Source organism: Eleutherodactylus coqui, chromosome 9, assembly GCF_035609145.1.
Source record: "Eleutherodactylus coqui strain aEleCoq1 chromosome 9, aEleCoq1.hap1, whole genome shotgun sequence".
NCBI lineage: Eukaryota > Metazoa > Chordata > Amphibia > Anura > Eleutherodactylidae > Eleutherodactylus > Eleutherodactylus coqui.
The window spans coordinates 136156203-136177703 of record NC_089845.1 but is presented as its reverse complement, the minus strand read 5'-3'; the positions used below and the strand labels follow the sequence as shown (position 1 = coordinate 136177703).

At 39.7% G+C, this 21501-nt stretch overlaps 1 protein-coding gene across 1 annotated transcript in view; it reads right to left on the bottom strand.

Moving 5' to 3' along the window:
• CSMD3 (CUB and Sushi multiple domains 3) overlaps window positions 1-21501 on the bottom strand; it is a 909686-nt gene that overhangs the window by 200912 nt on the left and 687273 nt on the right. Inside the window, exons 42-45 of the mRNA XM_066579038.1 lie at window positions 14404-14484; window positions 11797-11910; window positions 1578-1766; window positions 1304-1450 (exon numbers count right to left, since the gene is read on the bottom strand). Coding sequence (XP_066435135.1) covers window positions 1304-1450; window positions 1578-1766; window positions 11797-11910; window positions 14404-14484 — 531 coding nt within the window. The remainder of the gene's footprint in view (window positions 1-1303; window positions 1451-1577; window positions 1767-11796; window positions 11911-14403; window positions 14485-21501) is intronic.

The window sequence follows — 21501 nt, the reverse complement described above, 5'->3', positions numbered from 1 at the left end:
TGTTCAGTGTCTGTGTAGGTGACCAGACACTTGGTGTGATCAGCTCCCTGTTCAAGGTGTATGTCCCTTGTCTGTGTGTGTGTAAACAATGTACTGTCCAGCATATATATTGTATACCAACTAGCGCGAGCCAGGCCCCTACGTTCCAGCGTGGGGCCATGCCTATTGGAAAGCAACCATCTGAGTCCCGTGAATTGATCTTCCAAATAGAACAGGGAAACCAAAACTAACCCTGTTGTTACCTGTCAAATATAACGCCCTATGAAATAACAGAGCAGCTGCCCTGACAAGGCCGACTCCATGTATTATCCCCGTGACGCAGACCCTGAGAAAAGAGAATCCTAGGAAACTATGGTAGACCCTTCTCCTGCTAGTGGCATTGATAGGATCTTCATAATGCGGTCAATATACACGGTCGTTCTTCTCAGGCTAGCTACCCGTTGGGCATAATAGTTGACAGGGAACAACAGGATCAGTTTTGGTCTCCTATTCTATTTGGAAGATCCTCTCACTGGACTAAGATATTTTTTTCCCACATATTTCTCTGGATACTGTGTCATATCATCGTACCTGTAATAACATTCTGTCTTCCTTCCATCTATGGGATTTATAGCAGTATATGGTTCCATTGCAATAGGGTCAATTGTTGATTTATATGCAATTATGTTTATCTATCCATTGTGATCATTTAGTTTGGCTTGTTTTATAACAGCCTTTGTTGTTTATGGTTATTTATCAATATCAGAGGTATTTTATATAAATATTATTCTAAACAGTTAAGCTTTGATATTGCAACATTTCCTTTTGCCCTCAATTTTTGGAAAAACCCTCCAATGGACCTGCCAATCTTGCTTCAAGCGCAATTGGCTGTATTTGTCCATCCATATCATAAGAAGAAAAGTCAAAGAAATCAAGTAAAAAGTAATAAGAAAACTCAGCCTGCCATTCCCTGTCAATTTCTATGCCCTATTAAATAACATATTTACTCATAGTAATAAAAAAAAATATGATGACTGAGTGATTTGATCCCACGTGACTTTCGTATTTTCCTTAGTGGGGTCCTCAAAACTGACATTTAGGATTTCGTCTTTTTTTTAAATTATACGTATCACTACAATGACTGGGATTTTTAAGAAATAAATGAATCCTTGTATAATCTAAAACTAGTCTTGCATTGAAGAGTCTAGGATTTTCAATCAGGTCACTTTAAATAAGCGTAATACTATGACATGACCGTTATGAATTAGAGCAAAGATGGCAGTGCAGTCATTAAACACATCATAAAAAGATAGAAATATCCTACCTATATATCGGATTCTGAATCCTTTCTTGTTGGTCCCATGATCTGCTGACCAGCGTAAAAAAACTTCATGACCACTGCTGGTTATATTAAAACTAGACGAATAATCCCCACTTAAGGAAATAAGTAGCGGATAGTGACTGTTTGGTCCTGTTCCAAATGAAATTTGCAGATTAGCACATGTGAAACATTCGGAGAAAAGACAAGTGCATTGTACAAAATGTCATCAAAAGAACAAAAGCATCAAATTATATTCAATGACATAATGTTTCATTACCGTCAAAAGCTTCAAGCACATCAAACTCCTTTTCAGTATGAAAGAATTCAAAGATTAAGGTTATATTGTATCCCTTTTCCACACTAATGCTCCACGCACACATCTGAAGGTTTGGGTAGCTGTCAGGATATCCAGGACTTAGTATGATACCTGTCGAGTCCAGACGCATTTCATTGGCTGGGCAAAGCACTGTAAAAGAAGGTGAATATTCAGTCTTCATAAAGGGAAGGTTTATCTCAGGCTGCAGCTGTTTTATAGAGTTCTATTAGAAATGAATAATAATAAATCCAAGGAGGATTTTCACCTTCAGAAGACTTAAATTTATAGGATTATACATAACCGCCTACAACTTTTTTTTGCTATAAATTGTACTTTTTTTTAATGGCTTTTTCATGTGCTTTGGAGCCATGTTTATATAGAATCGGACACAGAAATCTGCTGTGCCTTGATACAGATCTGCTGTGCTTCTATGCTCTGTATAATGTATCCAAATGGTAGAGATATGTTGTAAGAACATTAGAACAAACTGATCTTATAGGGACCTCACTGAGTCAGCTTGGACTCTTCTATGAGACTGTTCATATCATATTTAAAGGGGTTGTCCAGTTCTAAACTTCAGGTGACCTATCCTTGGAATAAACCATCAGTAGTAGGTTGGATAGCATCTGCCACCCGGGATCTCTGCAGATCAGCTGTTCACTGGGTGGGTGTGATTGTACAGGGAGCTGATTTCTGTAGGCAACAGTCAGCTACTTACTGCAGTGGCCAGGCTTAATTTTACAGGCAAAGTTCACATTCACTTTAATCCTTGCAATACCAAGCCTGGCCACTGCAGTGAGAATGGTGCACAAGCACAGTGGGCCAACAAATAGCTGTTCAGCAGAGATCCCAGGTGGCAGACCCTAGAAAATCTATTATAGATTGCCTGTCCTGAGGATAGGCTATATGTAGCTTTCACCAGGACAACACATTAAGGGTATCTTGACATCACGTTTTCAATGTATATTTAGGGTATGTTCCCACTGCGGACTCTAATGTGGAATTTTCAGTGTGGATTTTGCCTCTAAATACTGCGGATTTCTGCGACGACTATGCAAATATTTGGCCACATACCAGCACAGAAAAATCTATGTGCAGAAAAAAATCCATGCTGTATAGACTATGCCGCAGCTTTCCAATAAAAGTAATGGGACACAGATTCTATGCCATATGAATGTACACTTAGTGTGTATGTTAAACATATATAAATGTATGTAATGTTAAGTATAGATGTACACATTTTGAGTGTTTACGCTAAGCATATAACCATATGTTTTTATGTTTGTGTCCCTTTTTACATAAAAAGTATATGGTTTTCACTGTAAAATCTTTTTTCTTAATAATCTTTAGCAATTAAACATTCTTATAAAAGCATTTGAGAGCACAAAATATGTACATATGCTGATCGTTCAGTGTAAATAGCAGCTGTTCAGTACTGAACAGCCGCTACGTTAAGTCAATGGAGAGGGTCGGGGAGCGAGAGGAGCTAGCATATGTTCGGGGACGAGTGTCAGGCATCGTTAGCCCAACACTCATCCTGTCTAAATGGGCCTTTATTTATATCTAGTTGTGATCTTTCTCTGTAATCCTGTCAGTGATGATAATGAGAAGGCTGCTCAGTAGTGATCTATGCAGAGGAGGAAGTGTCAGTCTTTAATGAGGCTTAGTGGCCAGTGGGAAAACAGACTTCACATTTTTTTGAACGGTGAAAGAAAAATAAGAAAAGTCATCCAAACTTTTAGCTCAGAAACTTGAATGAAACAATAGATAATTTTCTGATGACACATTCTATTTCAGTTGCAATATGTTCCTTCGACTGAAATGGAATGTGTCATCAGAAAACTACCTATTGTTTCAGTCAAGTCTTTATGATAAAAACAATAGGGCATTATTGTTAAAACTTGCTTAATTCTTATATTAACCCCTTGCCGACATACTCTGTACAGGTATGGGGAACATCATTTGTCATTGTGTGAAGCAGGTGTGGGAGCCGAGATCAGAGTTAATGGAGATAACTCTGATTGCCTCTGCTATCCCTTTAAATGCAGATATCGATTCTGACAGTAGTATTTAAAGGTCCTGATTGTGGTGTCCTGAGCGATCTCCTATGATGAGATCATATGATGCTATCCAGGTGTCATGAGTCAAGGAGGGAGAACAAACCGGTGCTGCCATGGAAGGATCGCTCTGGATGCTTTATTAAGCTGGACTTGACATAGCATTATTCTGTGTCCTGACATCCTTCCGTGGCAGAGATGGTTTGTTCTCCCTTCTTCTGTCCTTCCTGGGATCATCACATATGAGCTCCTTTTCATGGTACTTGAAGACTGTAACTGTGACTGAGCGTTAGTATACGCCTGGCACACCACTGCCCAGTGAGCATACACCTTTATTGGAAGTAGTTCCATTTTTATGAGAGTTCTGCACATCGGAGTACTGTTTAATACATTCCAGTCCAGCTGTCATGGCAGCCTTATTCACCTTCAAAGTACACAAAGATACACAAAGTCCCTAAGAACCCCCAAATGTATTATGGATCTGTAAGCCTTTCTGTTCCTTATGTTATACCATTTTTCTTCTGCATATGATTTGATAAGTGTGCCATAATGACTGCACGCAGATAACCTCTATTTGACTAATTATGTAGCTTCTGAAATGATCTGGCTGTTCCAGTAATGATTTAGGTTTGCCATAGTGAAGTGTTATGCATTTAATCATTTTCTGATTAATAACAGCAATGAATGCGGTTTCCGTTGTAGCAATTTGTTTCCACTTTGGCATTAGAACCTAACCAAATCCATTGTGACTCAAGGCCATTACGCTAGAATACAGGAGAAAGTCCAAAGTAGTGGGGGCAAATACTTTTTCTAGGCACCGTATATATAACAGAGCTGAAATCTTTTCATCTATCTTGTTTGGTGAATTGTGATTAATCCTATCAGCAGATGTCTTGTGTAAATAGAGCTTGCTTCTGAACAAGCCTTAGTCATAAATGACTATTTTTCTGCTAAAATTAATCCTAAACATTTCCATTCTTTCTTTTTAGAGAGAAAGTAAATCCAGTTGCTAGGCAATCTCTTATAGAGTATCTGCGTATATTATTATGGATACATTGTAAATGTCTGTGTATATTCAGCTTGTAGAAAATCAAAAGACATATGAAAGCAAAGAAGCTTGTCAGTGACCCATCTCTTGAATTGAAATGGGTGGATTTTCTGATTATCTACCTATCTATCTATCTATCTATCTATCTATCTATCTATCTATCTATCTATCTATCATATACATCCATCTATTTATATCTATCTATCCATCTCATATCTATCCATCTCATATCTATCCCCCTCGTATCTATCCCCCTCGTATCTATCCCCCTCGTATCTATCCATCTCGTATCTATCCATCTCGTATCTATCCATCTCGTATCTATCCATCTCGTATCTATCCATCTCGTATCTATCCATCTCGTATCTATCCATCTCGTATCTATCCAACTCGTATCTATCCAACTCGTATCTATCCAACTCGTATCTATCCAACTCGTATCTATCCATCTCGTATCTATCCATCTCGTATCTATCCATCTCGTATCTATCCATCTCGTATCTATCCATCTCGTATCTGTCCATCTCCTATCTATCCATCTCCTATCTATCCATCTCCTATCTATCCATCTATCTTTTTTCTTGATTGTGTACACAGTCAGAACGAGTACAACACATAGTGGCAGGATGCAAGATGCAAGCAGGAACAGCATACACTGAACAGCACAACCAAATATCGGGCATTGTGTACAGGAACATTCATACAGTTTATGGGCTAAACTCTCTCAAATCCAAATTGGAGACTTCACAGAAAGTTGTGCAGAATAACAAGGATAAGATCCTATGGCCTTCCAGATGCAGACAGAAAAACAGGTACTAGCCAACAAACCAGACATTGGGATAATTGGCAAGGATCAGAAGACAGTGGTGGTAATAGATGTAATGGTACCAAGTGAGAGCAGCATCAAGAAGGAGTATGAGAAGTACCAGGACCTGAAGGAGAAACTAGAAGAAGTCCCAGAATGGTAGGAGCACTTGGGGCTGTAACTCTTAAGCTTGGAAAATGGCTCTGACACATCCCAGGAAAAACTTTCAGGCATACTATCCAGAAGAGTACAGTACTAGGAACAGCCAAGATTCTGCATGGATTTTCTAGAATTGAGCGATGAAATCTTATCAGCGATGCAGGCTGTTATCACAGTTGGCAACGCTGCTATGATTCTTTAAGCTCATGTCCCGCTGGTAGTTCACAGCGGGACGTGAGCTATAATTTCGGAAAACAATGCAGCTGTTTGCTTAGGCAAAACAGCTGTATTGTTCGCCAAGAGATAGTGGCTATGTCTGGCTTCACCTGCACAGCTCTTTGATAGCTACTTAGCTACTATAGACTATGAAAAGATGATCTCTCAAAACTGTCGCTCAAACTGTCATTTTGAGCGATTTTTGAGGGATCATCTATCAATATAAAAGGGGTCTTAGTCATTAAAAGCAGCATTTTGTGCTAAATTTGGAGAAAATACTTCTTATATTAGTTGTGTTGAGCTATTTAAATTGTTCTTCTTTCATTGTTGGCTTTTTTTTTCTTTTGCAAATAGCTGAAAGTTTGTAAATCTGGCAAAAAGCCTAATTTGCAATGGGGGTGATTTTATTTTTTTTTCATCTGCATATAAACCCTTCTACATTGCAAATGTGGCAATTACAAATTTGATTCTCATGGCTAAGAATCCGAGTATGTTTTATCAGTGTTGTTAAGCAGGCTAACACTAATTCTAATTATTTTAGCACATTTTAGCGAATGATGAACGGTATGAAATATCGCACCAAAGTTTAAGCCGGATATGAAATATACTGTCACAGGTCAGTGAACTAGAAACAACTTTGTCATATTTCTGATGTGATATATCAAACTTTTAACTGCTTGCCTGAAGTGGTCACAAACTAATATGAGAAATGAGCAATAGATTACGCTTGGCATATTTCCTCTAAGCTACAGAAACCATCAAGTTTAATGAGGTTATAAATTATGGAATTTAGAGATATTCTGCATCAGGACAAGTATTACAAAAATATATTGTAAAGGTGGAATAATAACTATACACAGGCACCAAGTTTTATTTACTTACCATATTGCTTGCTTTCTGAAATAGACACATTAGGACAATCCCTTGTCTAAATGTAGACCTATTAGGGATAAGCTAATATCACTGTGGGAGCCTATGGGTGGCTGCTGCAGGGGAAGTATAGTCATACATGGTTGTGTTAATATCTCCAAAGGGGGAGCCATTGAGAAAGCAGTGTTACTAGCATCTGTTAGAGCTCCTGTCCACCAGCTTACGTACACTGGTGATCAAAGCTAGCATCCTCTCCTCAGCAGATGCCTTGCTCTGGCATCTGCATGGTCTCTGACAGTGGCCCCGGGGGTACATACATGTACATGCTTATGCTCTTCCAGTAAACACCTTGAAAATGTTTATCCTTCCAATTATGTGGTGTCTTTGGTTATTTCAGACACCCTACCTCTATAGAAGGTGCCAGAGTTTATGGTCTTTTTGCTCCTCCTCAGAGGCGTAACTTGGAGGTTCTGAGCCCTAATGCAAACTCTATAACAGGGCCCCCAACTATAATGCTTTATTCATACTACCAGGCTCCCTATATGGAGAAGAGAGGCCTTATGTGCCCCTTAAGGCTCCTGGGCCCAGATGCAACCGCATCCCCTATAGTTGGGCCCCTGGTCCTGCTTATGGTGCTAGTCAAGTGTGTTTGAATTCTCCAGTTCCTGACTTTGGCTATTCCTGACCTGTAGTATCCATTCCTGACCATGGTTTGTTATTCTGACCATGCTTCTGTCTGCTGCCTGCCCCACCTCTGGCTTGTTGTATCATGCAGAACCAATTTTATTTGTCCTAACTTTCTCCTTGTTCTGAAGTTATGTTGCCTGCCCCAAATTGGATTGTCTGACTAGGACTCTGTTCACACTCTCACGTACAGCACCTTGGTCTATAGTAGCATCAGATGCAACATTACTGGAATCACTTCCAGAACAATGGCCTGGGGACCCTCTGGTTTTGGCCCCAAGCCAAACCACAGATCCTGACAACATCTGACACCAAGAATACATCTCATGGGTCTTTTGCATCATGACCTGGGTTCTTGGTGTCAGATATCACCACAATACGTTGTATCTGCATCCTTCTATTTTTCCAGTTGAGTTCCAGTAGTCTAATAATGCACCTGTGTTAGGGGCGTACGAATATCACAAAGGTGGACTCTCCACTCAGGAACACCCTCTAATAGGCCGAAAAGAAAACCAGAGGAGGACTCAAAAGATCTACATATAACATGACTGTGCATTTGCTAATATTGGCATGATTTAGGATTCTATTTCTCTTTCTGCAAATTATATCAGCTGAACTTAATGAGTTTCATATGCCGGATTTGCAGTAATCAGTTGATTGTCCGAGCAGCTGTATTTAAAAGAGGGTTGTGCGGTTCATAAGACCCTCTTAACACTACTTTACATTTTTGAGGTCTTTCTACAGGCGCTTTCACATGATATACCATATTTTCACTGAAATAAGTAATATCTTAGTGTATTATATAAAAGAATTTAGAAATAAATTGCGTGGCTCCCAAGCTGTGCGCCATTGCTTTGACTTCTGTATTGTTTTGGCCTTAATTCAAAATTGTGTATAGAACCTTATTGTGAAAAATTCACAGAAGATTATCAGATAAGCAAAATAATATAATTAGCTTGTGCTGCCAACTTTACATATTAATCCATTGCTAATTGACAGCAGAATATAAATGGTCCTGGTATGAGTCTTCTTGGAAGAACAATACAATACCTCATTATAAAGTATTTATGTACTGTGCAAAGAAAGAACACACTTGCAGCTGCAGCATGAGTTCTTTACACTTAAAAAAGTTATATTAAAATAATATTATAATTAAGATGTAATCCGATCTTTTCCTTTTTTTTTCCTGATAGCTATCACGATCTTGTAAGACGCGCTAAAACTGTGACAATAGCAAACAACACCTGTTAAACGGCAAACACCATGCAAAAGTATTCATCTGCCTCACCCCCTTTGTGTTTTTCCTGTTTTGTAGATTACAACCTGGAATTAAAATGGATTTTAATTTTGGATTTTGTGTAGTGGAGCTGAAAAAATAGTCCAAATTGTTACAATGGAATGAAAAATAACCTTGGCTAAGAAATACATGAATACAAACTGAAAAGTTGTGAGTGCGTATGTATTCACCTCATTAGCTATGAAGGCCAAAATAAAGTCTAGTTCAAACAATTAACTTCAGAAGTCACGTAATTAGTTGAATGCATTCCTCTGTGGGCAATCAAAGTGTCATATGATCTGTCACATGATGTTAGCATAAATAGACCTGTTCTGATAGGCTCTGAGGCATCTAGACCACTAAGCAAGCAACATGAAAACCAATACACTTTCCAAACAGGTCAGAGACAAAGTTGTGGAAAAGTAAAGATCAGGGTTGAGTTATATAAAATATCACAAACTTTGAATATCCCATGAAGCACCATTACATCCATTATAACACAATGGAAAGGATATGGCACAACTACAAACCTGACAGGATCACTCACCAAAACTCAGAAAACAGGTAAAGAGGGCATTGACTGGAGACTCAACAAAGACACCAATGATACCTCTGAAGGAGCTCCAAAAGTCCACAGCAGAGGTGGAGGTAACTGTCTATAGAGCCACTATAAGCTTTACACTCCATAGACGGGGTGTTATGGAGGAGTGGCCAAAAACTTTAAAAACCATGTTTGAAAGTTACCAAATAGCTTGTGGCTGACTCACCAACACATTAAAGAACTTTCTCTTGTCAGATGAGATTAAGACTGAACTTATTGGCCATTATGGGAAACTCTATGTGTGCTGTAAACCCAACACTTCCCATCACCCCAAGTACACTTTTCCCAAAGTGAAGCATGATGGTTGCAATATCATGCTGTGAAGATGCTTTTAATCTGCAAGGACTGGAAAACTGTGGGAAAACAGGGCAATTCTTGAGTACAACCTGTTTCAGTCTGACAGAGACTTGAGACTCGAACAAAAGTTCACCTTCCAGCAGGAGAAAGACAATGAGCATACTACAAAAGCTACACTGGAAAGGTCTAAGGGTAAACATAGAATGTTTCCGAACAGTCTAATCGAAGCCTAAGACCTCAATCCAACTGAGAATCTGTGACATGATTTGAAGACTGCTGAACACCCACACAACCATTTAACTTGAAGGAATTGGAGCAGTTTTGAGTGGAAAAATAGGGAAAAAAACTGTGTCTAGATGTGTTAAGCTAATAGAATCTGTTATTGCAACAAAAGGTGTCTCCACAAAGGTATTGACTTTCAAAGAGTGAAAGTTTTCAGTTCAAATTTTTGTTTGTATCACAGTAAAAAATATTTTGTACCTTGAAATAGTCAGCATGTTGTATAAATAGTATAACCCCCCAAAAAATTCAATTTTGAATCCAGGTTGTAATGCAAGAAAACAGGAAAAACACCAAGAGTGGTGAATATTTTCATAAGCACTGCATAGCAACATAGTATGTAGGGCCGAAAAAAGACACGTCCATCCAGTTCAGCCCCAATGTTGATCCAAAAGCAAGCAAAAAAAAAATATATATCAATCAGGTAGAAGCCAATTTTCCACATTAATGGAAAATATTACTTCCTGACTCCAATCTGGCATTTGGAATAATAGCAGTCCCCAGATCCCCGATCCTTCTGAAATTACGAGTGATATAAGATGTAATATTGTTTATCTCTGCAGTCCATTGCAAACAGTAGGGCCTTAACCAGATATGTTTGTCTAATTTTGGCCAATGAAAAATAGACCAATTTTAATCTATGTGTGTGTCCATGCTGCATCTGTATGTTTTGTGTTTGTCCATTTTTTACTTCTAAGTCTCATTCTTTTTTTTCTTGTGTTCACAAAAAAATTGAAGTAAGCCCAATTTTGTTCCAACATTGCTTAGCAATGATCTCTGACAAACAGAGCACACACATACGTCATCTGCGCTCCATTATTTCATTGACTTTAACGAGTGATTATCATCCAATAAATTGGACCATTAAAGGACTCACTGCATTTTTTTTTTTTTTTTTACATGGACCATCGGTACACATTTGCATGAGCCTATTGACTGTTATTTTTGCAGGACTCATTCTGGCGATGTGATGTTGGAAGATAATGGGGTGTCGATTCTTCGTAAGATGTACTTAGAAAGTGGTGGGTAGCCTATCTGACCTAATAGTCTGGGCCTGACTGTTAGGCTGTAAGTCAGCATGGTGCACTACATGTAAATTACATATTATCATATTGCTGGTGCTCTCTAGAAGCTTCATCTGTGTGTATTTATAATCCTAAGCACCAATTACCCCCATGGATAATAGGTGCATGCATTAGTGGGTGTTTATCAGTATAAAGCACTTGCATGAGCTTCCTCATATAAACTTGTGGCTTATCTCCATCCTGCTAAAAATGGTATTTTATCAGTAAATATTACTTTTTCAGTAATAAGCCCTAAGCAACACCGTACTTCAGCGGACTCTCATCTCAGCCCAGGGCCTATAGCAAACTATGGGCATCATATTACATAATTCAAAAAAGTGCATGAATCCTAACAATATAAATTCTCCCTTGTACAGTAAACATGTCATAGGTTATAATATTATTGTAATTCTTTTGGTAATATAACATATTTTCATATATACTCTTTTGTTAGCACCATCCCTTTTTTCAACAAATCCTATTCAACATGTGGGCCATGATTTGTTATGATTTAATTAAACCAAAAATGTTGCTCTTCCCTGTCAAGCTTTCCTTGGATGTGTCAAAATAATTATTAGGATTTCAAGGTGGCATTTGTTAACAGTTACAGGACCATATGCTTATCTGAAAAGACATCTGTTTTATTATCCTGTGTGCAGTGTTTTGCAAATAGTATTTGACTAACTCATTTATGAAATCGGTTCCTAATTGTGGTGTATTCATTTACCGAGTCACAACATGACGTGCAATTTACCACTGACTTGCATATGTGGACAAGGTTATACTCCAGTAATTATAGTAGGTACAACAAATAATATATATACCTTGGCATGAAGGAGGCGATCCATCCATCTGAAGCCGTTCGCCAAGCCTGCAGGTTAGAATCTCATTGCCGACTAAGGTAAAACCAGGTATGCACTGATAACGAATGATGTCCCCTTTGGAAGGAGAAAAAAAGTATATTAAAAAAAAACATAAAACTTCACATTATACATAACTTATACTCAATATAAATACTTTGAAGAGCAACGTGCAATCATGGACCTGAGAAAGTTATAATTTTATACAACTTGGTTAGGGAAATCTAGTAATTGCTTAAGGAATGGAAAATGCAAGTTAAGTTCCAAAATTGGATATAAAGTTTTAAAGTTTCGTGATTGCCAAAGTGCACAAATCTTAACATTTAAAAATAAATAAATAATATACTACTAACTACAATTTTGATGTAACGAAACCACACCTAGATCCACCATTGGCATTTCAAATATTCACTAGGGATTTCTTCAGATGGAAATGCTACCTTCAGTCCAAATGAGTTTGGTTATCTGCTTAGCAGAGGTGACCATTCTGGGTCTTGTGAAATCCCCTATGGTCATCTGTTACATCAATTCTAGTACATTTAGCTCTACCAGCACCTGTGAACTTGTGCCAGGGGCATAATTAAAGGCTCATAGGCCCAGGTTGAAAAGATTTAGCTTGGGGCTCCCCAACTTCTCTTAACTCCTTAGCGCAGAGGTGTAACTTGAAGCTTCTAGACCCCAATGAAAAACCTGTAACAGGGCGCCCAACTATAATACTTTATTCATAGTACTGGGCTCCCTATATGGAGAAGAAAGGCCTTATGGGCCCCCCAAGGCTCCTGGGCCCGGGCACAACTGCATCTCCTATAGTTACGCCAGTGACTTGTGCACTTTCAACAAGCCGTGAGTGTGATTCTACAAAGTAGAACAAGACAGAGGTTTTCTAAAATCAGACATTTAATTTTAAGTCACCTTTTACCATGTTTTAAGATATTTTGGTAAAATTTTATCCACTAAGACTAACAAATCTTAGAATCATTAGGATTAACAGTTTTGAAATCAGAACCGCCAATGTTCAAAATTTTCACCATATTCTTATAATATGCAATGAACAGAGCACCGAATTAAGGCTTCCTTCACATGGCTCGTTTTTGACGTTGAATTTAACTTGGAATCTGTGCCGATTCCACATCAAATTCTGCTCCAAGTCTACATCCTATTAATTTTAATGGGAACCCATGCCATAGTCCATACAGAGCGGAGTTTTCTGCACATGGATTTCAAATCTACGTAAAAAGAAAAAAAGATTTTGTACATGGATTTTTCCAGATCCACGGTCCTACACCTTCCAAGCTGTAGATTCCTGCTGCAGGTTTTAGTGGCAGAATCCATGCAGTCTGTGTCGAATTCTTCCATTTGGACATGGCCTAAGGCCACATGAACCATAGAGATGTGGCTGATTTGAAGAGAAGGGCCAAGCAATGGTTGGCTTTATTCCACTTTTATTCTAGAAAGCTATAAAAAAATGTGCAGGGATTCCCACTCCGCAAAACCTGAAACAAGGGTGTGGGCAAACAATCTAAGTAGAAGGGAGCAAACATGAGGGGGGTTAAAGGTGTCCCAGTATGGTCACACGGGTGTAAATGTCATGGATTCTGCAGTATTTACGGGAGCAGCAAAGTGCATGAGAGTTTAACAAATCTCATTCACTTACTGTGGAAAACTTGAGCATGGATTCAACATAGTATCTACGGTGGGATTGACCTAAAATGTGTGTTTTACATCTGCAGCATGTCAATTGCTTCCCTTAGATTTTGACTATGGAACTAACTCAGTGAGTGGGGTGAATTCCACAGAAAATTTCAGCCAAGTCCACAATAATTCTACATGTAACACATGCAAATTTTGTCGCAGATTTATTGTGGATTTTGCTGCAAAACAATTAAATATGGAATCTGCTGCAGTATGGACGTTTGGTGTACCTTTTAAGTCCATAGCATGTCAATTGTTTGCTGCGGATTTCTAATTTGAAGTCCACTTCTTTTAATGAGCAGGGTGAACAGTATACCCAATCCACAGTAAAGCCCATGAAAAAGTTGCATGTAATGCATGAGTTTAACAAGCATTTATTGTGGATTTTTCTGCAGAATCCTAATAATCTGTGGAGAAAATTACACCCCATGTGATTAGAGATGAGTGAGTATATTCGCTAAGGCACATTACTCGAGCGAGTAGTGCCTTAGCCGAGTATCTCCCGGCTCATCTCTAAAGATTCGGGGGCCGGTGTGGGTGACAGGTGAGTTGCGGCGGGGAGCAGGGGGGAGCGGAGGGGAGAGAGGGAGAGAGAGATCTCCCCTCCGTTTCTCCCCGCTCTCCACCACCCCCCGCCAGCCCCCGAATCTTTAGAGACGAGCGGGGAGATACTCGGCTAAGGCACTACTCGCTCGAGTAATGTGCCTTAGCGAGTATACTCGCTCATCTCTACATGTGATCATATAATATCAAACTGCACCGAAAGGGGACCCTATTTTTGATTCTTCTTGTGGGACTACTTTTCTGTTTTTAACATATCTGTATGGTAGAGAGTGGAATTCCCTGTCAAAATTACAAACACATAAAAGATCAAGTTACCTATTTCAAACTCATTGTCTTCTGCCAATATTTCAGAATTTAGAACAGGAGGAGGTGATTGGCAAACTCGTAACTGATAAGCTGTAACGAAAACAAATATCTGATAAATAAATCTGTGTATGAAAAATGCTACATTTTTATTATTTATACTATACATAGAGGAGTATGTATAGCAACACATATTCGATCTGTTACTATAGACTGCATACATGAATATGCTGTAAGCCTTTATTTTCAAAACAGACATAAGGTAGTTGGTATATAAGTTCTATTTTTAAATTCATGTTTGCATGTTAGTCTTGTATCTAATAGTCAGTGGAACAACTCCATGACAAGCTTTTGGGGATCTTTTTTGGCATCTATATAGTACAAAAAGCAATGCTAGGGTATCATTCAAACAGGATTGTTGCAGATATATCTCCAAAATTCCAATCAAATCGTACTTGCATCCAAAGGGAAGGAGGGCAACAAGTCGTCACCTCCTATTGCTGAAGGAGCACCCAAGTCATGTAGAAATCAATGTCCAGGATTTATTTTGAAAGCCATAAAACATTGCGTTTCAGGGGTCTCTCATGCTAGTGCCCCCATCCTCAGGCAGTGCATAAAGATGCACCTCATGTTCTGCTTGAGAAAGGGAGCACTAGCTTGGGAAATGCCTGAAATGTGATGCTTTGTGGGTTTTAAAATAAACCCTGGGACATATATTTTTGCATGGCTTGGGTCCTCCTTCGGCAATCGGGGGTGATGACTTGCTTTAACCCCCCTTGGATATAAGTATGATATTATTGGGAATTTTGGAGATATATCTGCAGCAATCTTGCTTGAGCTGTACCCTTACATTGCTTTTTGTACTATATACTTTTCTTCCCCGTTTGTGTCGAGAGCTGTTGGCACTTTAGGATTCTGCGGGAACTTTTGTCTTCTGCCATTGATCATTATTTAAGGCTTATGTGGATACTAGTGTTACACCATCTGGTATCACACGCCTGGTGGCTAGTATACATGATGCTATAGCACACTCTTCCTTCTGGCGTCTAAGGTAGGGCTTATCCTTTAATTCTACATTTTTTGGCACCTAGATTTGTTGTAAATTACCACCAAAGGGCCAAGGATTGTGGAAGAAGATGGAATAAATTAAGAAGGGCAGATGTTTGAAGAAATGTTTGCTATGCAACAGCCCCAGTGTGGTGTTAGTAATGGAGGTAGCAATCAAAGAAACAAGTACAAAATTGATCCATGGAATTCTTAAATTCAACAATGAGAAAATTGTAGTTCTGGGCAGAGCTTCATTTCGTATCTGTGAAGTTATTCAAACTATTAGTAACACTAAAACTATGTTCACCAGAGGAGTTACATAAGGGCAGAGTTAAGAATCACAAGGACAAGCTTGGTATTCCTGTGTTGTTGAGTAATGCACATGATCCACCATTAGGGAAACTGGATCCCTATTACCAATTTAATTTGTCATGAAAAATCACCAAATTGATTATATTCATAGTGAACTGAGAAATATGTTGGCATCTGTAATCTTTGAATACCTAATTCAAAACTTGGACACTGCTCACATTAATTTCACAATGCATTTTCTCCATTTGAAAAGAATCCAATTTGTATAATTTTTTGGACACAGCGAACCTTTTAAATAGAACATATGTTTTGTGCAGACACAGATTTCACATCCAGGGGATGAGAGGTTGCTGAAAATTGTCTACACATTCATTAAAATGTATGAAGTACCAAGACGAGCCAGAAAATGATTCTAAAAGTGTCAAGAATTCCTAAAAAATAACAATCCAATGAGGAAGGAGTCTAGGACAGTAATTTAGTAAACACATCAAAAAGAATGACTTATTAGTATGAGGCATAACATGTAGCTCCTGGGCTCCAATGGCAAATGTGTAACAGGGTCCCCCATCTACCCTGTGCCATTTATAATACTATTGTCTTCTTGTAGTGGGTGGTAGACGGGGTTCTAGTTTGATGGTTACCTCTTCATTCACTTCTATCTACACTCTTGTCTACTTACGTCGCCATTTATAAAATTGTGTATTTAGACATACACAGATCAGCCATAACATTGAAGACAGGTGAAGTGAATAACATTGATTATCTCGTGACAATAGTACCTGTCAAGGGATGGAATATATTAGGCAGCAAATGAACCATCAGTTCTTGAAGTTGATGTCTTGGAAGCAAGAAAAATAGGCAAATATATCGATCACGTGATTCTAAACAGTGAAGGTCTACATGCCTGAACTCCAAAATGTACAACTTCACTGACCCAAACGTTCAAGAGAAGTCGTCTCCAATACGCTCAAAGCCATATAAATAAGCTACAGAAGTTTTCAGATTCTCTTATGTGGTGCAATGAAACAAAACTGCAACTTCTCAGCTCTATGGATCAGCGGTATGTCTGGAGGAAAAATGAAGCCTATGCTGAAAAGAACACCCTGCCTATAGTGAAGCATGGTGGTGGCTTGGTGATGTTCTGAGGCTGCTTTGCATCCTCAGGCAATGGAAATCTGAAGCATGTGGAGAGCAAGATGAGGTCATTAAAGTATCAAGAATTCCTATTAGAAAATGTCGTGTCTTCTGTGAGGAAGCTGAAACTTGGACGTCATTTAACCTTCTAACAGGACAATGATCCTAAGCATCCTTCAAACTCGACCAAGGCTTGATGTCAGAAGAAGTCCAGGAAAAGTCCGGATTGGCTGTTAAAGTTGCCTGACTTGAATCTTATAGAAATTCTTTGGTGGGATGTATAGAAGGTGGTTGCAATACACAAAGCCAAGAATATTTGTCAAATAGAAGCCATTGCCCATGAGCTAAAATTCTTCTAGAACACTGTCAGGAGCTGATGATGATGGCTTGCTTCACATTTGCAGCAGATCATAATTCTGAAACTTTTTGCAAACAGCTAACAGTTTGTACATTTGGCAAATAAACCTTCCATATTTTTCTGGCTATAAGATGCAGTTTTCGGCTAGATAAGATCTTGCTGAAAGGCATCTGTGCCTTATCGTCCAGAAGCAGGAGGGCTGATAGATCCAGAGATCCCTGACCGCTGCCTTAATGATCTTTCAGTTTACTGATCAATGCTGATCAATCTTAGGGAGAACTTGGCAGCCATACCTACCAGTGCTGCTGACGCCTCTCTCACCCTGCCCCATCAGTCCCTGCCAGTAGATAACACTGTAAATCACTCACATATTCCCAGGGATGCAGGTCCTCCTCTGTACACACAGGGACAGACAATAGCAAAAATCAAAGGTCTTGCAGTAGCAGCAGGACCATAGATGATGTCATAAACATGTGACGAGGAAGCAGCTAAAGGAGGTCATGTATTACTACACTTGTATTTGGAAATTGAGGGTTAATAAAATCATTTTATAACATTACGTAGAGAATAGAATGCATTGATTTCAATGGGTTCATTCTTACGTATGTTTTTTGCGCATACATTCCGTGCATGCGGAAAAAAAACCACATCATGCTCTATTTTAGTGAGTCAAAAGCCCGGGACGGCAAATCCGCTGTGGCAAAGGTAGCAGAAGTCGGCGCAGATTAGATTTTTCTTCTTCCGCTGCGGCCGTGCTCTCCTCTATGGGAGCGCCGGCCGCAGTTGAAGAGCAAGCGGCAAGGCTACTTCAAAACCGGCGGCTAAGTGATGCGGGTTTTGAAGCAGCACTTCTCCTGGCAGAAATCTCACGGTTTTTCGCTGCGGCCAAACCGTGAGATTTCCGCCAGGATTCCGCTGTGTGGGAACCCAGGCTTATTGTGCATAACACTGCACAATTTCGAGGGAAAAAGAACACATCTGCAACTAATTAGGCTACATAGCCTTTTAAATCATGGAACGGGTGTGTCCCGCACCCCTGTGAAATGTCCCTGACAGAGCAAAAGGACATTTAGATGCGCAAAAACATGCTCAAAAACAAATTTGTTCTTCTAACGTGTGTGATTTTGGGCATGCGCCAGTTTGAAGCTGGCCTTAAAGGGGTTGTCCCGCGAAAGCAAGTGGGGTTATACACTTCTGTATGGCCATATTAATGCACTTTGTAATGTACATTGTGCATTAAATATGAGCCATACAGAAGTTATTCACTTACCTGTTCCGTTGCTAGCGTCCTCGTCTCCATGGTGCCGTCTAATTTTCAGCGTCTAATCGCCCGATTAGACGCGCTTGCGCAGTCCGGTCTTCTCCCTTCTGAATGGGGCCGCTCGTGCCGGAGAGCGGCTCCTCGTAGCTCCGCCCCGTCACGTGCCGATTCCAGCCAATCAGGAGGCTGGAATCGGCAATGGAACGCACAGAAGCCCTGCGGTCCACCGAGGGTGAAGATCCCGGCGGCCATCTTCACCAGGTAAGTAAGAAGTCACCGGAGCGCGGGGATTCAGGTAAGCACTGTCCAGTTTTTATTTTTAACCCCTGCATCGGGTTTGTCTCGCGCCGAACGGGGGGGCTATTGAAAAAAAACAAAAAAACGTTTCGGCGCGGGACAACCCCTTTAATGACGGTAGGGCCTCAGAGATAGAATAAATTGTGTAAACCTGGGGTGCGTCTAATATTCAGGTGCGTCTTATAGTCCAAAAAATACAATAATTTGCATTGGTGTGTGTGTGTATAATTTTGACTACAACTGTAAGATAAAAGTGACCTACAGAGAAACTATGTAATGGTTCGGGATATGCTCCTTTTATCTCTACATCATTTGTACTTTCTATCTGATGCATCTATTTAAAATACATTTTTTAACTTTATCCTTTCGAACAATTATCTCATTGAATACACACATACCAAGATTAGAAATGAGGGATAAAAGCAACAGATGGTGCATAGAACAAGGATTAATACACAATATCTGTGAACAGAAAACTATCAATCTAATTAGAATGTAACCTTTTATCTAGATGTAATATATCTCCCATAAATACAGTTAGAACACAATTTTATACATAAACATGCCATGTTCAAGATGTACTAAACTGTACTACAATAATACTGCATATTATGTCCATTAGTTTTCATTAGGATACATGGCCAGGGGCAGATAAGTGCCCGGAAGGGCACAGATTATTTGAAATACTGCTAATCTTGTGCATAGCCTGTATTCTGAGTCCTAGGAGTGGCTTTTAGGAGGGGCTGCTGATAAGTCTTTGGCTTTGTGTTCTTTTTTGTTTTTATGGTAACGAATGTTACATCACATGAAAGCTTTATGTGTCTAATATATGTTTTCAAAATTTTCTGTTTGTAGCTTATGGCAACAGTGATCTCGGCACGCGGGAAAACAAAATGGCAGAGTCTAAGGCAATGTTCACAGCCAATGAGAGCAGAGGAGTGATAAAATTCTTGTTTCTGCAAGGAAAGTCCGTGAAGGATATTCATGGTGATATGTCGCAGACATTGGGGGATCAATGCCCTTCATATTCTACAGTTAAGAACTGGGTTGCCAAATTTAAAACACGCCACTTCAGCACCAATGATAAAGAACGTCCTGGACGACTGAGAGAGATTGCTGTTCCAGAGATCGTCGATGCTATGTACAACCTTATACTGGAGAATCAGCGAATTTCAGCTAAAGGAATAGCAGACATCATGGGGATTTCCGTGAATGTGTTTGTGTCATTATCCATGAACATTTGAACATGAAGAAGCTATCTGCAAAGTGGGTCCCCAAATGTTTGACAACAGATCAGAAAAGCATGCGAGTGAAAACTTCCCGGTGCATTTGTCAGCGTTTCCTGACTGGTAAGAACTTCCTGGATCCAGGTCACTATGGATGAGACCTGGATTTATTTGTATGACCCTGAAACCAAGGAGCCGTCAAAAGAGGGGAGTCACAGTGGTTCTCCTTACCCAAAGAAGTTCAGGGTGCAAAAATCAGCCACTAAAGTGATGGCGACTGTGTTCTGGGATAAGGAGGGCGTGCTACTAGTGGACTACCTTCAAAATGGTTCCACCATTAATGCAAGGTATTACATTGAACTTCTGGACCAATTGAAGGCATCTGTGAAGGCTTTTATTTTTTATTTTCAAAGACATTTAAATTTTTTTAATTATTTTCTGCTGCCAGCTTCTGTGCTCAATAACTTTTTTATTTTTCTGTTGACATAGTTGTGCGAGGGCTCATTTTTTGCGTGATGTCCTCTAGTTTATGTTGATACCATTTCAGAATAATATGACTATTTGATTGCTTTTTATTGCATTTTTTTCTGGGAGACAGGGTGACTGAAAATGTGCATTTCTGGCGTTCTTTTTCTTTTTCTCGCACAATGTTCATCATACAGGGTAAATAATGTACTAATTTGATAGATTGGACTATTATGGACGTGGCAATACCAAATATATATTTTTGTTTTATGATTTAGATTTTTTATTATAGATATGGCAAATGGGGTGATTTAATCTTTTATTCCTTTTTTTTTTTTACAATTAATAAAACTTTATTGATCTTATTTTTACCTTTTTTTTAGCCCCCTGGGGGACCACACATAGTGATTCTTTGATCGCTCCTACAGTAAGATGTAATGCTGTAGCATTACATCATACTGCGATTTAACAGGCAGTCTCTCAAGCCACCCCACGGGAATGGCTTGATAGGCAGTCTGCTAAGACAGTCCTGAGGCCTTTCAGAAGGACCCTCAGCTGCCATGACACCTGTACGGCTCCCTGCGGCATATTTCCCTTTTCAGCCGCAGTTCTCCGGCGCGGCGCATTTAGCCAATCAGCTGGCTGGAATCGGCACCACGTGACCACACAGCGTGCACGCGGATTGCCTTCAGCAGCCGTGTGCACTACACACTACAAGCAGACGTGCACTACACACTTCACGTAAGCAGCACGGGGTTAGGTTTAGGATTACCTAAATCTAACCATTACCCCAACCCTAAACCCTAACCCCGTGCTGCTTAAGTGTAGTGTGTAGTGCACACGGCTGCTGAAGGCAATACGCGTGCACGCTGTGTAGTCACGTGGTGCCGATTCCAGCCAGCTGATTGGCTGAATGCGCCACACCGGAGAACTGCGGCTGAAAAGGGTAATATGCCTCCCTGCGAACTCATGCAGGGGGAGGGGGGGCATACAGGACCCCCGAACATTGT